The sequence below is a fragment of the Puntigrus tetrazona genome, chromosome 25 (genome assembly GCF_018831695.1).
Source record: "Puntigrus tetrazona isolate hp1 chromosome 25, ASM1883169v1, whole genome shotgun sequence".
NCBI lineage: Eukaryota > Metazoa > Chordata > Actinopteri > Cypriniformes > Cyprinidae > Puntigrus > Puntigrus tetrazona.
Window position 1 is genome coordinate 4,769,304 of NC_056723.1, and position 17,286 is coordinate 4,786,589.

Sequence of the window (17,286 nt, forward strand, 5' to 3'; positions counted from 1 at the left end):
GGGCAGGGGAGGGGACTTCCCACATACATTACGGACGCGATGCCCGGGCCGATGCCCTCGAACGGATGTCTGTGCAATGCGGTCTCACACGGCATCTTCAGGTCAGACGATGCGACACGTCTCAGACAGGTGCCTCTCGTCTGGACGGGCCTCGCGTCAATCAAACGCTAACAGAGACGTCTCGCGCGTCTGCGGCGGCATCCTCCTCGTCCGCTCTGCCTCCGTCCTGTGAAAGAAGCTCTTTGTCACGGAGCACCATTCAAACGCCGACCGGCCGCGGTCACCGCCGGTCTAAAGAGAGGGCTTCTTTTCAGGCCCGGGGATTCCAGCGCTGACCTGAAAGCCGCGGCTCCTCCTCCGAGGTGAAGGAACTAGCGCGAGCAACGCGGGAGAAGGATGGAGAGGATTGGATTAGGGCTAATCTCTTGTTCCACGCCGCAGTGCGCTGACAGGGGGCACTTACCGACCCTTTGAGTCGCTGGATACCTGGAGTGTGCGAGGCGCGCAGCCGGCGACGGGTCGCCAATTATGACAGGTGCGGGAGGGGGGGGCCGGCCGGCGGACAAATAAATCAATAAACAAATCAATAAATAAATCGCCTCCAGCTTATGGAAGCTTATGGCATCGGTGCATAACAACGAACAATCATAAGGAAAGGATGTTACTACTTTCATTTAGCAAGGATGCATCAAAATATCAAAATAATAAGTGACCTGGACAGCAAAACCAGTCATAAGGTTACATTTTTCCTAATTGAGATTCATAAATCATGAAAGCCGAATAAATAGGCTTTTCATTGATGTATGGTTTGTTTGGATATTTTGGCCGAGATCCAACTATTTGAACATCTGGAATCTGAAGGTGCAAATATATATATATATATATATATATATATATATATATATATATATATATATATATGTATATATATATATATATATATATATATATATATATATATATATATATATATATATATATATATATATATATATATATATATATATATATATATATATATATATATATATATGAGAGAGAGAGAGACCAATCTTTTGGTCAAAAATGTACAAAACATCTTCATGGAACATGACCTTACTTAATATCCAGACATCAGCATTTTAATAAAACATAGCAAAATATGAAAACATAGTGATGTCAAATGATTATTTCATATTAATCGCATCCAAAATAAACATTTTTATTCACATATGTGTGCGCGTACTATGTATGTTTATTATGTATATGTAAATATAAGCATGTGCATGTATATATTTAAGCGAAATATATCGAAATATAAGAATATAATATTCAAACGTATACATACATATACACAGCACACACACATGTAAGCAAAAACTTATGATTATTTGACAGCACAGACAAAATCTGAAATTGTAATATTTCACAACATGACAATATTTTTAAGCAAATAAATGCAGAGCGTGCCGTTTTTAACCAAAACTGAAATTTTAAAAAAAAGTGTCAAAATACTAAATTACTAAAAACTTGAAAAAATAAAATGTATTAAAAATATTATTGTTATGGCAGCTATAAAAAAAAAAAAAAAAAAACACTGTTAGAAACTTCATTTAAAAACAAACATACTGACCCTAAACCTTTGAACGGTAATGTATAAAATCTAAAGTATATGAAAACTAAATAATGGTAAATAAGAGATATGAACAGAGCCATTTTGGCTTGTATAATTCTCCTATATACAGCGCATAAAACAACTCATTTATTGCAAATGAAAAAAAACCCCCAAATTTGTGAATATTTATTTTAAATTGACTCAACTATATGAAAAAATTTAAAATGAAAATATATTAATTCTTGAGATGCCCGTCACAAGAACACAAGACCAAAAAGTGAGAAAAAACTACTATAGATCGGCCAAGCTGATATGGTTATTAATTGGTGTGAAAATGATCAGATATGGTGTTTTTAATGAGTTTCGTCTCTACATCAGTCTACTTCAGCTCCTGACCTTGTGTTTCGAAGCTTTGTTCTCCTCTCAAAGGGCTTGGGTTCTTCACTTTAGGTTTTCTGACCACGAAACTTCGTAAAACAATCAAAAAGAGTAAATATTTACTTTAAATTAGCATTTTATGAACTGGGGTTGCTGCTGAAGAAGCTGACACATACTGTACATGAATACACAAAACTGCTAAAATGAAATGAACACACTTTATAACACAAACGAAGTTAACTTCGTTTAACATCCGGTTGCTGGAGGTGATGCTAGTCGTGTTGACCGGTGCCCAAATATCGAACGCTTCGTTGCTCCCATATACCGGTCTAAAAATACAGGACTTTTACCAGAATGGACAGCGAAGAGCTTTCCGACCCGGATCACGCTCAGAAACCAGTAAAAGCTTTTTACTGCAGCTTTTCCTGAATGAGATTTACACCAACATCCCGTAACACTAACAGATTCCTCAATGAAAGCAGAATACACAGGAAGGGCTCAGACTGAGGACAGGACAAGACACCTTCGTAAACGTCTTTATGGAGCTCAGACTGCATTTACAGGCTGCTTTATGAGCGCAGAGCACAGAAACACTCACATCTCACGACCTGACCGGTGTTATGGGTCCCGGCGTGTTAGACCAACACAGAAACAGTTTTAGGATTACAGCTCTAGATGCTAATTATAATAATAATAATAATTACAAATGTCTATGCATTGACAAATGTCAAGTCATCATAGCTTGCGATTTCTGATAAATGGGTGACCGGGTTATTACGTATGATTTCAGGTCTTCCTCATATCTAAAAAAAAACAACAACAACAAAAAAAGATTAAAATGTTATTGCTGTTTTTTTTTTTTTTTACTATTTTTTTGATAAGATTTTATATTTCATTATATTCTCAGAAAGTGAATATATACAAAAAGTGTCAAAATATTTTATATTAACAAATAATTTAAATGAATATAAATACATTTGTATACATTATTTTTATACAATAAATTTGTACTAGCCTACAAAAGCACAAAAATACCTACAAAAATAACACCCATTAAAATAAAAAAAAAATGTGCAAAATAATTTGTATCTTGCTTATTTTATTTTAATCCCTGCAATAGCAAAAAGCTCTAAAATCCTAGAACGCATACATGTTAAAAACATTTAAACAAATATGCTACAAGTTTTAAACGCTTATACGTTATGACGGGGAGCGGTTTTGGTATTGCATTATTTGCAACGACATACGTCCAGCTCGAGTGTCTAAAGCCTTCTGGATCCGCTGCGCATATCACGCACATTTAATTCTGCATTATCCTTTCTAATCTGGGTAAAACATTTATTTGTAATATTCAGCGTGATAGAGAGCGGCTGTAACGGTCACAGCTAATTAGCGGCGTGGAGCTTCTCAGCGAAAGCCTCTCGTCTCCCACACAATGTCCTAACCTTCATTTCTCACAGCTTTCTCAACATCAACCCCACCCAGAACTTTCCCACCCTTCGGCTCCACACTGGACGTCAATCAAAAGACGGGCAATCAGTCATGAGCCGTGAAAAGACCTCGTCCCGCTATCCCTAACGCTCCTTTCTTCCATTATCCCAGCGGCTCTGAATGGGCGGGACATATTTTAATCTCCAGCACGCCTCCTTCTAAATTCCCGCCGCGGCCGCCATTGGTCGGCTTAATCACGGCCGAGGCAGACAGTGCTGTCTTTTTTTCCAGAGAGCTATAGGATCAAACCCACCCCTCCCTCGCTTTGCGTCTTCAGGGTCACGGCCCCCTCCCTCGGACCGAGGGGGGGGCCCTTTGAGCCCGGCGAAAAGGATCATGTCATGAATGGAGCTTGATTTAGTTTTAACAGGGTGCTGTGTCCGTCCTCTAAGTGGTAAATGAATAAACATTAGCCGCGAAAGGCCTGCGGGGAAGGAGAATGGAGAGCGAGGCCCGTGAATGCTGAGAAGGTGGAGAAGGGGTGTGCGAGCGCAAATAGAAAGGAGGGGGTTTCCCGCTCCCCTCCGCAGGAACCCAAAGCAGTTAATTGGACCGTTTGTTTGTTCCTCACGTCCTTCGGCGAGATGGGAGCCAAGATCTAAGTATGTCACATGCTGACTTCCCAGAGAGGGGAAATTAAGGGCTTGCGCTCACCGTTTGCTTACGGCTCGCTTCTCACTGAATGTTGCACTGGTTTTGAAAGCGTGAGTGAATATGAATATCAAAGTACAGGAACGATGACAAAAAGTGTTAGGAGGTACGGTACTGAAGGAGCTAACATGTGCTGGAGGCATTTCTTCAATGGCTTGACCATTTCATTCATCTAATCAGTTAATAATGCTTAATAACTAATTATATATATATATAATATATACCCTTGGTGAATATGATTAAAGAAGACTGGAAAAAAATCTAACCTTTAACTGAAAGAAAAATAAAAATAAAAAGGGTCAATAGGAGCATGACATTTTTCAGGCTTGGCTTTCTGTTTCAAAGCATTTATAAATATAAGGAACAGAGACCAGATTCCATAAATTATCGATCACGAGGATTGAGACCAAAGAGTATGCTTCTGATGTGCAGAAAAGATGGCTGAACTCCACAAATGCACAAAGTAGCTGTAAGAAAACTGCTTATGCATCGCAGATCCCCATTTCTATCATCAGAGCAATAATTAAGAAGATCCGAACAACTATCTCTCTGGAAGATCACGTGTGTCTGTATCGTCCTAATACACGTGAGGAGACGCTAAACGCAGCATGTTCAGTTGTCAGATACGACTGGAACTTCAAAAAGCTCTGGCTTCTACGTTAGATGAAACTTTTAGCAGCAAACACTCGAGATGCGTCTGGTGAACACAGGGATAAAAAGTAGACCGCGTGTACAGTGAAATACACCGCTACTGTTAATGTGTGGGTTTGTTTTTCAGACTCATGGCATCATGGATTAAATTAAATACCAACACAATAAAAAATTAGTAACTAACTGTAAATGCTAGAAATTTTCAAATGGGTCGTGGTTGGATCTTCCAAACAGGACAATGCTCCACAGACGAACATTAAAAACTAAAAAATGGGTCACTGAGCACAAAAGCAAGCTTCTGCCATGGCCGTCCCGCTGAAAATCATTGAGAAGCAGCACCAGTATAGAGCTGATCTGGAGAGATCTGGATGAAGGAATCGTCTCTGAGGTCTCAGGTATTCTCAAAACCAAAATATATCAGCAGACACAGGTAAAGATACAGAGCTGTCGTGGATTTGAGAAAAACCTTTCTTTTATAATCAGATCTCTACCCTTTTAAATACTCATTCTCCAATTTTTTTGTACGTTTTTGAAAGAAATGATCAAAAGGATTAATGATACAGATTTATTTTCACAGCTGCCTTTGATCATGTGTACCAAGGGTATGATTAATTTTGAGCACAACTGTATATGTGTGCGTATATATATATATATATATATATATATATATATATATATATATACATACATACATACATACATACACACATATATGTCCATCCATACCTTTTTTAAAACCATAAGAAACAAATACATCCAAGTGTCATTTAGAAAAAAACTAAAACCCCAAACAAGCACATTTACAAAGAATAATTCAGAAAAAAATGATAATAATAATAAAATGACCATGATGATCATGGACAAAAAATTAATAAGAGGTCTCTAAGATTGTTTATTTGATCGGAAACTAATATTTTATATATATATATATAAGATTGAATATGGTTTTACGGCAGTTTAAAATGTTTATTCCTGTGATGCAATGCTGCAATTCAACATCATTTCTAGTTTTTAGCGTCACATGATCCTTCAGAAATTATTTGGATGTACTTGCTGCTCAAGATACTACATTTATTTCAATAATTAATTTTTTTATAATCACCAGTTGTGCTGCTGAATGTTTTAGGGAAAACTGAACTACATTTAAGATTGTACGAGAAACACATTTAAAAAAAACTGCTCTTTTTTTGAAAACAGAAATCTTGTACTGTAACATTATAAATGTCTTTACCGTCACATTTCGTTTATCCTTAAATCTCTTACAAAAAAAGCAACAACTCTAAACTGCATTCACCTGTGGCATACATCTACCCTTTGACCTCCAACATCCAGTTATCTGTTTGGTGTTGTGTTTAATGGGACAGACATGTGGCGCGATCACCTCTGACATCGACCAATCGACCCCAGACAAGCGAATGTCACGACCTTTGACCCCACCGTCAGTCTACAAGACACATAAAGATGGTCACTGGCCCAAAACAACCCGAATCCTCGATGATCATGCTTACACAGTCTGGGTAGAAATATCCTTTCTGTAGCGCTTAATAAATATTGATAAACCAACCTAAAAGTGCACAAACTGAAAAAGGACTTATTTGAAGAGCGTGTGTGTGTGATTTGTGCTATATAGCTTCGGTTAAATGCATTTATATAAAGTGCAGAACTGTGCAGAGAAGGAGAGGAGCAAATAAAGCTACCGTATTAATCACAATAATAATTTAATCTGAAATTAGACAGTAGTCAAAAGGTTTAATATTGGTTTCTTTGCTTTTGCAGAATATTAAAGCAAAGATAACACACAAAAGACAAAACATTAAATGCATATGAAAAGGAAACACATTTTAGGAATATTTACATACTCGTATCACACTGTTGCTATGGTTTGGACAAATTTGTTAAAGCATCAAGAAAATGAGTAACGTTTGATTTAGAGACGTCATGCACGCATGCTGATTGACATGGACACGCACATCAGGAAAAAAAAAGATTTTTGCTTTTAAAAATAATGTGGATACAATGCACGGACTTTCGGCTACAAAATTAACTATTTCTAATCTTAAAAAACTAATCAGTTACATTATAAAGATCAAAGAAGGCTCGGGTAACAAAAGATGAAATTAACACCTGTAAAATCATTTCCATTAAAAATGTAACAGCTTCGAGGTTTCGAGGTTTTTTGGTCACATTTTCTTCTGTACACATTCACAGGAAAAGTCACTTTAATCAGAAAACATCCCATTATTTTGTTATTATTATTATTATTTTTAAGAAAAATAAATTAACTGATCTTTTATCATTCTGAACGATCTTAATTCTGACATGCAGATATTTGCAGACATTTGCATATCACATGCAGATATCTGCATCTCAGCTGGCATGAATTGATGTATTCTCTGCATCATAAAAATATTGTAGATGTGCTTCATATAAAGCAGAAGGAAAGTCCCTCGGTTGGTGATTTTGGCGGGTAGTGAGTATTGTTATTTTGAGGGAGAGCAGCAGGAAAGCAGATGTTTGAGTCCTTGTATTAATGCTGTTCCACGAAGTTCGTCTCTCTCCTGAATGAGAAACCATGAGTTACTTTCAGCTTCCAGGTAGATTTCGCTGCTGCTAAACTCAATGCGGTCAACAAGCGCCACCTTGTGGCGGAGAGAGCAAATTGACTCCTAATGTCACGTGATCATAACTTTTTTGGCCAGTATTGCTCTTCAGGCTCTTCGATTGCCTTCATTTTTTTTTTTTTTTTAGCAAAATAACATTCATATTTTCTACGAAGCTATATAAAAACATGTTAACTAATAGCAACAATATTACATAAAAAAAAAACATTTAAAAGGAATAAAAATTTGTATGATAATATGATTATAATTTTCTTTTCACTTTAAACTTTATTCTGAATGAATAAAATAAATATATATATATATATATATATATATATATATATATATATATATATATATATATATATATATATATATATAAAATTTTATAAATATATATAATATAAAATATATATATATATATATATATATATATATATATATATATATATATATATATATATATAAAATTTATTACTACAACAATTACTAGTGCTTTTAAATGATTAATTGCATCGAAAATAATTTTGTTTAAATAATGTGTGTACTGTGCATGCTTATATATATATATATATATATATATATATATAAAAATAAACACACACATACAATATACATGTAAATAATGTAAATTCATGTCATGTAAATACCTCTAAAAATGATTTACTGTATAAGTGTATTTATACGTACACACATAAATGAAACAAAAACATTTTGAAAGAGATTAATCATTTGACAACACAAATAATTACTTAATATTTTATTAAACAAAATTCTACAAATATTAAAACAAGCACGATTTTATATGTAATCTCACTGTGCATTATCGTTCACTGTGCATTGTTCAGTGGCTTTTATGCATATCTAGCATTTTCATAACTGTTGCATCTATATCTCTAAAAACAAAAACGATCCTGTTCAACAGTCCCTTAGTGTTTTGAGTCTCAGGCGCCCCCTGGTGGATATTTTCATCTAACCGAAGAAACTAATTATAGGATGGCATATATAATTTTCATTAGCCATTAAAAAACGTCTGGAATTGACAAACAAGCCAGTAACCAAGAAAAAGTACAACTGCACCTCGTTTTAAACAGTGGGCTCGGTGTTGTATTTCAGTACTCACACGTCATTTTTGTTGGGGACCATGTGGTTGTTGTAGGCCAGGATGGGAGGAACACTTTCTTCGTCTTCAGGAACCTGCAACGGTCAACGGAAATAAATAGATAACCTACTATCTTATTTAAATCAAGCTAGAATGAAAAAAAAAACAAAAAAAAAACTGTCTGACCTCCCAATAGATCTCGTCATCAAAGCAGTTCTCATCGGCAGGATCGCCCCAGATGGGCAGCTTCAGAACCAGGCCTGTCCGGGCAACAATACAGTTATGTCAACATGATAAATGTGACATTTCCATTACAAACCGAAATCCTACACGCCCCGGCCATTCACCCCAGGAGAAGATCGGGTGCTTTTGTGTAAGCCCGAACCCATAACGCAAACCCATTAGGAAGACTGACTAGGTAATGTCATCCTACACTTCATGTTACATATAACACACCTGTGCCACTACACGGCAAACAATCACAACAAAGCCCTTCACATAAATAAGCTTTTCTCAAGTATTGTTGCACAAAACGGGAAGCCGTCGCAATATGCACTTAAGCCGGATTAATATCAAAAGTCTCTTACCAACAAATATGCCGCCTCCGATTCCAAAACACAAGGCCACACACAGCGCTGCCGCCTGATATCCGCCCTGGATAGTGGGTACGCGTTTGGCAAAAGGTCCAACGAAGTCAAACGTATTTTCCAGCCTGAAACAGACAAAGGCAATTATTAGAGCCGAATGCTATACATTTTGTGAATGCGAAAAAAATTCGTCAGGTCATCCGAGAAGTAGTCGAGTCGGTTTCTTTAGCAGAAACGTGTTTGGAGAAATGCAGCTTGCAGTGAATGGGTGCCGTCAGAGTGAGGGTCCAAACAGCTGATAAAAAAAAAAAACAAAAAAACATCACAAGTGATCCGGTTAACGTCGCGAAAAGTGAAAAACACCGCTTCTGGCTGAAACAGGAGCCTCTATGCAGAATATAAGTTACATATATAGAAGTATTTTAGCCATAGATAATAGATTTATTTCTTACAGAGACATAGATTTTCATTTCACAAGACGCTGGAAACTAGAATTGGTTAACTGGAGACTTTACTGTGTTTTATTTATGCTTTTATCAGCTTATTCTGACGGCACCCATTCACTGCAGAGAATCCATTGGCGAGTTTTACAAATTACAGATGTCCTGTTGTGATGAAGAAACAAACTCAGCTAATTATTGAGTGAAGTACATCTGAAGTGAATTTTCATTTTTGGATGAACTATACTTTTAAACTTGTTTTAGGTGAAGTAGAAGAGCTCTTTTTTGGATTACTAACCCTAGATCTCCATAAACAGTTGTGGAGGCGGCAGCGGCTGAGATGGCACCCACGATTCCTCCGATGACTCCTGGCATAGCGTGCAGGTTATGGATGCCACAGGTGTCCTGAATCTTCAGCTTCTCCTCCAAGAACGGCTGAGGAGTAGAGAGAACGACACGTTTCTATTGATCATCGACAGCGCTACTGATCAAATGAATGGAGTTAAATCGATCATTAAAGAAACATACCATTGCGAAAAGGCTTATTCAAGTGTCCTGCTAGTATAGTTTAAACTTATTTCCTTTTTTATTTTAACTTATGCAACTTTCAGTTGTTTCAAAAAACATAAATGCATGCAAAAATGTTTTTTTAAGCAGATATATTGCGATATAAAACTAGTCTTTTACTGAGACTGTACATATTAAATGCTTAAAGTAGCATTTTTAGTATAAGCAGACTGTCATATAAGTTCACGTTTAGTACAGTTGCAGAAAAAGCTACAAACTTTGATGTATACTAGTTGTGTACTCCAAGTGTACTTTAAATATAACAGTAGTTAACTTTAGGACTATTGAAATATACATTTACGACTATACTAATTGTATACTTATATTTGTATACTTACTACATGAAGTAAACTTATAAATACTTGAACTTTACATAAGTATACTTAATAAAATAAACTTGAAGTACACTACTGTTTTGTAAGGGCAGGGCATAAAAGGTCACAGTCTAGATGGAGAAAACTCCGGAAAGAAAAAAAAAACCAACTCATCTGACCAGCAAGACTCACCGAGAAATGAACGTAGCCCATTGTGGATATGATGCCACAGAAGAAACCCACAATCAAAGCACCGTACGGCGACAGCATAAATTCAGCCGCTGTTCCTACAGCAACCCCACCTGCTAGTGTAGAGTTCTGGATGTGAACCTGGACGAGGGATAAAAAAAAAAAAATGAATTCCATTTAATTCCATTTAAATGAAAAGTGCCACATGTAGGTCAAAATTGCATATGCAAAATTACAATTAATTTTTCATGACTTGCCATGGCATTGCATTCGCTGGATAACAGTTACAAAAACAACAACAAAACCCAAATAATGACAATATACTCATTTATTTATATTATTATTATTATTATTATTATTATTATATTATATTTTATATTATATTCTTATATTATATTATCTTATATTATATATTTTTTGTTTGCATGACATTAACATCACAAATAGAAAGAAATGTAAAAAAAATTTTCATGATTATGTGAAAAAAACTAAAATAAAATAAAAAATGCTTTTTTTTCTGTTATCTGATCTTGTGATTTGGCGAATCTGGTCTGCTAAAAAAAAAAAAGAAAAGATGCTTACCATTTCTAAGTTTTACTGGATTGGAAGCCACATTTTTAAAATATTATATTTTTTTTTTTCCTCCATGATCTTGTGTTAAATCAAATCAAAAATAAAATCTGTTCACTGACAAATTCTTGTAATTTGGAAAAGAAATGGGCAGAAGCTTACCATGTCTAGCTTCCCGGTTTTCTCCGACAGGCTGGATATGGCAACCGCGGTGAGGACGGTGGAGGCCAAGGCCAGATAGGTGTTGATGGCAGCTCTGTGCTGACCGTCTCCGTGATCGGCAATGGCGGAGTTGAAACTCGGCCAGAACATCCACAGGAAGAGGGTGCCTGCACGGGACACCAGATTGCAATTCGCAAACAATATCCGAGCCTTCAGTTCATTTTTGCATCAGCGTCCATCTCTGTATTTGCGTTGGAAGCTTTTGCGAAGAATGTCCGGCGGTTCGACAACAGAATATATCGCAAGCTAAGTGTGTGACATTTGTAACAAGATTAATGGACTAAAACGTAATGCAAGCTAATTGTCCGACATTTGCAACAAGATTAATGGACTTACCGATCATGGCAAACACATCTGAGTGGTACACAGACCCGTTCATATGCTTGCTCTTATCCAGATTAGGCCGATACAAAACCCACGAAATGGACAGACCATAATAAGCTCCAAAAGTGTGGATCACCATGGAGCCCCCGGCATCTTTGGCCTAACATCGATTGAATCATTGAACAAAAGTTAAGTCTTTCATTTGAACTCGAAACATACATTTTGTGTAAATATAAACTGACAGAATAAATGCTTAACGCTGTCTATGAGACATTAACATACTCTAATCTTGAAAAATATTTAATTCAGCGTATAATAAATCTTATGTAGACTTATTACTTTGCTAAATGTAATGCATGCCATCTTAAACTATTATATATATATATATATATATATATATATATATATATATATATAATATATAATAAAACAAAACAAAAATCTCAAACCTTTGAACAATGTATGAAAAACATTTGTAATAATTATAGATACTTTGGTTAAATACCTTATTATCTTATATTATGTGTGCATATCTGCCTATGTAATATACATATATAAATAAATATATAAAACATATATAAAAATATAAAACTTGTTTTTCAGATTTTAGGACAACTTTGATGAAAGGTTTTGATTCACTTCACATATTATATTATATTATATTATATTTACAATATATATTACTTGCATATTACATTTGATCTTATTTAATAATAATAATAATAATATTTTATAAAAGTTTACAGTTAGCTTCACTGAAATCCTGTCCCTTCACATCCCGTCTTTAGCAAACCGCATGAAATTTGCTGAATTCAAGCGTGCAGAGAATTGCATTAAATCGTTTCTTTATAGAGTGCTTGTTAAAGTCAACAACAAAAAAAAAAAAAGCATAAGGATGCGACCCACATGTAGGATGTTCAGGATGATGTACTCTTCGACGGCGAACAGCGTGACGCCAAACAGGGTCATCACCAGCAGCTGAACGGGACTGACCTTCCCCAGAACGGCTCCGTAGGCGATCAGACAACCCGCCACACAGAAATCTGCATTAATCAAGCTGAACACACAGAAAGCCCTCAAATAAACCCACCACTTAACATCTGCACCCTTTGTGTTCCATATAATTCACTAACATTTTACTTCTATATGTTACTTGACAGCAAACACTGTAAAAAAGCGCTGATTACAAAATAAACAGGGTCGCCCGCATCCACACAGCAAGATCATTCACATTCTTGTTTGTCGGACTATTTTTCTAATTACTGTTTACACGCAAAACAAATCCTTCATTCCTGAGATAAACAACAAACTGGTTTGCCTGTAAGCCATCAACGCCAACTTCCAACTTATTTTGCGCGTTAAACCGCAAACAAATGATCAAATCAGCTCATTTTGGTGTAGGAGTACTGCTTTTGGGGTTTTTTTTGGCAAGCGTGGTTTCTCACGAATGAGAAGTGACGTACTTTTCTATACCGATCTTGATCTTTCCGTCGGTGTAGTCCAGGGAATGAAACCAGCCTTGCATCAGAAGAGCCCACTGGATGCCGAAAGCCGCCACCAGGAAGTTGAATCCCACGGCGCCGAAGCTGTAGCGCTTCAGGAAGGTCATGAGAAAGCCAAAGCCCACGAAGATCATGACGTGAACATCCTGAAAACCTGCAGAAAAATGAAAAAACATAAATATAATCCTCGCTATGGTTTTGATTGACCACACAACATCAGTCTGAGTAAAACGTGTTGCCAAGGATGTAAACCAATTTTGTTCTTACAGTAAATCATAGCTGCAGTTACATTATACTTCTACAGGTACATATTTTTATACAAACTGCTTTTCAAATGTTTGGGGCAGGCAGATATTTTTAATGTTTTTGAAAGATGTTTTTTAAGGTTTATGCTCAACAAGCTGTTCTTCTTTATTTTATTCATTTAAAAAGAACAGTAACGTAACTGCAAGATATTAATATAATTTTAAAGAAAGTTTGTCATCGCTCCAGTCTTCGGTGTCGCATGATCTTTCAAAAACTATTTCAGTGTGCAGATTTGCTTATCAATTTTTTTTTTCCAAAAAGGTTTGTTGATTTTTTTCTTTCTTTTAAACAATGACAACTTTCATAATTTTTTCAGTATTCTAAGAAAAAAAAAAAACCCAAAGCATTTATTTGAAATCACAATCATCTGTAACTGTCTATAAAGCCAGTTTATAATAAATTTGATGGACGTTAAAAACAATAAAATAAAAAAAAACGTTGACTCTGAACTGAATAGCAATGAGGATAAACACATGCATATTATACGAAATTATTTATATATAACAAAAATAAATACGGACCAAACTTGATGAACATAAATGTATTTATTATTTAATTTATACATATTTTAGTGCACATTTGAACTTTTAAAGCCCTAAAAATACCAACCTTTTGTTTTTTGGTTCTCACAGACCCCTTAGCCCTCCCTTGTGGGTCCCGGACCCCCCTTTTTTTTTTTTTTTTTTTTTTTAAACCAACACTATAGACGACATGGCAATAACACATCTGAAATAAAATGATCAACCATAAAATGTACAATATCTATCTGCATCACCATGACTAAGGACATTTTTTACCAAGTCTCAATCTGTAACCCGAGCCTTTCGGTGGCATAACTGAGGTCAAAGCAGAAGTGAATTTGACTACATTGTAGCGGACTTGAAAAGCGACCACATGTCGGTTTCCTAGAAGAGGACTGGGTTGGGTTGCTTATTGTGAAGATGTTCTAGCTTTTCTTCCATTGTAGAAATGCACAACAACACAAGGACATACAGATGCTGGTGACACCACAGAACTCTTAATGACAACAGACAGGGCCGTGCTTTCCGAACAAGCCCTTATTTGCACAGGGAAACTGAGCCGGCTGGCCTTTTGTTCTTCCAGAAACTGACAGTATTTAGTTGTTCTTTTGAACTGGCCCTGGCATGATGCTTCACCTTGAATAGCTTTAACCGAAGATGCAGGAGCTGCCAAAACTCCAGGTCAAAGAAAAATGAATTCTCCCTCACTAACAAATACCTGGAGTTGCCTGGACCGTATTTATACACAAAGCACATTTTCTGGGGCAGGCAACTCAACATAATGCAGATATGGAATGCGCGATATATTGGTTTTCGGGCATATCGAGCGGTATTAATTCTCACGTTAAAAAAAAAAACAATGCATTTTAGTTATATAACGCATATCACCCATCGCTCTTGTGTTCGTGACAAGCACCCCGCCCTGTCCCTGCACCATCATAAAACATTTTCACGATCAACCGCTCGAGTCTGGCCTACAAGTGAGAGCTGCAAGAAGATGAGCTCCTCAAGGGGCCTTCTGCATTGATGGTCACACCTCAACCACGACTAAATGCGTTTTAGGGACATCCGATCTGTCTGCAAACAATGGTTTGCGTCCGACTTCATGCAGCGCATGTCACCCAACACTCGCGGCGTCGGTAGTTGTAGAAAAGAGGATCGTCTGAGCAGAAGTCTGAATATCTACAGTATACATGACTGGAGAATTCAACCACACCTTCAAAGATTCAAAGAATGACAAAGGATACTGATCTTTACATAATCAATGAGTAAGTGAACCTCCTACCTCCCCCTGTGCCACCTGTCGCCGAAAGAACATTTGTAGTAAAATGACAGTCCCTTGTGCACAAAGAGGTATGTGGGCTCTCAAGTGTATGAGATAAACCTCAATACCTCATTTAAATTATTATTTTCCAAATCATGGTTTTTTTTTATTGTGCATACCGAGTAATATCAATCAAACTGCAGCCGGGTTGTTTTGATTAAGTGATAATAATACGGGTGACTTACAAAAATAAAGTTAATCGAAAATGTGTTTTTGTCACATGCATGGCCAGATTTCTCTTTTATTGTGACATAGGCAAAAAAAACCCCAACACTTTTTCATCTTTTCAAAGTGAAATTAGCCTCGGCACCTGACCTGAATACAGTGCACGGTTTCGGCTAAAATGGACTTAATGGCTTCGGATTAAAAGCAAAAACTGCTTTTGCTGCTTTATATATACATATATATATATATATATATATATATATATATATATATATATATATATATATATATATATATATATATATATATATATATATATATATATATATATATATAGAGAGAGAGAGAGAGAGAGAGAGAGAGAGAGAGAGAGAGAGAGAGAGAGAGAGAGAGAGAGAGAGAGAGAGAATAAATATGCAATTGGTCACTTCCTGGTTGTAGATAAGCCAACTCAGTCATTTCCGGTCAAGTGTATTGCGCTAGAAGAAGAGCGCCATTTGCTCAGTTTTTATAAATTTATCACAAACAGAAGACAAGTTTTGTTCGTCTAAGATGAACAAACGTCCAAATATACCGTTTCAGGAATGTCCTTTCATGCGAGGGAATCCGTTAAATTACGCTGTGAATTATAATTAAGAGTGGAAACCAGATGAATCATCTGACAAGCCGATGTCAAAATAGAGCTGTGCATCGAGCGATTCAGACTTACAATTAAATTCAGACTAACTACAGGTCTGTGTTGGATAAAACTTAAACAATGTATTAAATTACATCTAACCATTTCAAAAAAACTGATTGCTTTGTTTATTTGTTATACCAACTTGTTTAACTTGTATCTTACTATATAGGCATTTAAATAATTTAGCTCTATACTTCAGGACTTGCTATACTTTATACTTCAGTGCAATAAAGTACTACATTTCTTACATATACTTTATAATAAATCAAGAGGAAAAGAAAAAAAAAAATAATAATAATAATTATATATATATATATATATATATATATATATATATATATATATATATATATATATATATATATATATATATATATATATATGTGTATGTGTGTGTGTGTGTGTGTGTGTGTGTGTAAACCCTACCTGTAATTGAAGTTTTTTTGTGCATGTATGAAAGATGCACATGCTTATATACACATTATAAAAATGTTACATTTATATATACACATTTTTAAAAATTGAATATGAATATAAATATGCACATATACATACAAATATATGCTGTACGTGTATGTACATATACACAAAACGCACACATATGCAAACAAAAACCTAATCTGACAGCATAATATTTTATATAAAACATTTACAAAACAACTGTTTTAGGTGTAAATGTAAAATGTCAAAATAAATATTAATAATAAAATCTTTAATTATAATAAAATATACATATAGGCACTCATTTGCAAAACAAACGTGTTTTAACAAAAATACAAACGATAAAAGCTGTATTAATAATAATAATAACCTCCATGAACACACCATTTGATAGACACTAATTAAAACTGAATCGTGCACCTACTTGGATATCTGAAGTAGAAGTCATTCTCGACATCACTTGTGATATTATTCTCCTTTCTGAAGTCAACCCAGTGAGTATCTGCCTCCACGTTGTACCGCACGAACACCCCAAAAAGTATGATCATAGACAGCTGCCAGACGAAGCACACGGCGGGTAAACTCCACCTGATGTTGGTGTTCTTCGGCTGGTCGCAGATGCTGAAGCTGTCCGCGCAGTTGCCCATGACTGCAGTGTGTAATGCGAC

At 35.7% G+C, this 17,286-nt stretch overlaps 1 protein-coding gene across 1 annotated transcript; it reads right to left on the reverse strand.

Moving 5' to 3' along the window:
- Positions 1–6,466: 6,466 nt before the first annotated feature.
- rhcgb (Rh family, C glycoprotein b) lies at positions 6,467–17,286 on the reverse strand. Its single transcript, XM_043228718.1, has 11 exons — positions 17,043–17,286; positions 13,144–13,336; positions 12,587–12,737; positions 11,693–11,840; positions 11,297–11,463; positions 10,568–10,705; positions 9,793–9,929; positions 9,055–9,179; positions 8,654–8,727; positions 8,489–8,562; positions 6,467–7,323 (listed from the first exon to the last, which is right to left on the reverse strand). The coding sequence occupies exons 1-11, from the start codon at positions 17,263–17,265 to the stop codon at positions 7,293–7,295; spliced, it is 1,461 nt and encodes a 486-aa protein (XP_043084653.1). The 5' UTR covers positions 17,266–17,286; the 3' UTR covers positions 6,467–7,292.

What these genes read in the sequence shown, in the direction of transcription:
- rhcgb (XM_043228718.1), bottom strand. Translation starts at nt 17,265, where the DNA reads ATGGGCAACTGCGCGGACAGCTTCAGCATCTGCGACCAGCCGAAGAAC. An exon ending in TCATCCTGAACATCCTACAT is followed by an intron (nt 11,841 to 12,586) that starts GTGGGTCGCATC and finishes AATCGATGTTAG; the next exon opens with GCCAAAGATGCCGGGGGCTC. An exon ending in AGATGTGTTTGCCATGATCG is followed by an intron (nt 11,464 to 11,692) that starts GTAAGTCCATTA and finishes TGTCCCGTGCAG; the next exon opens with GCACCCTCTTCCTGTGGATG.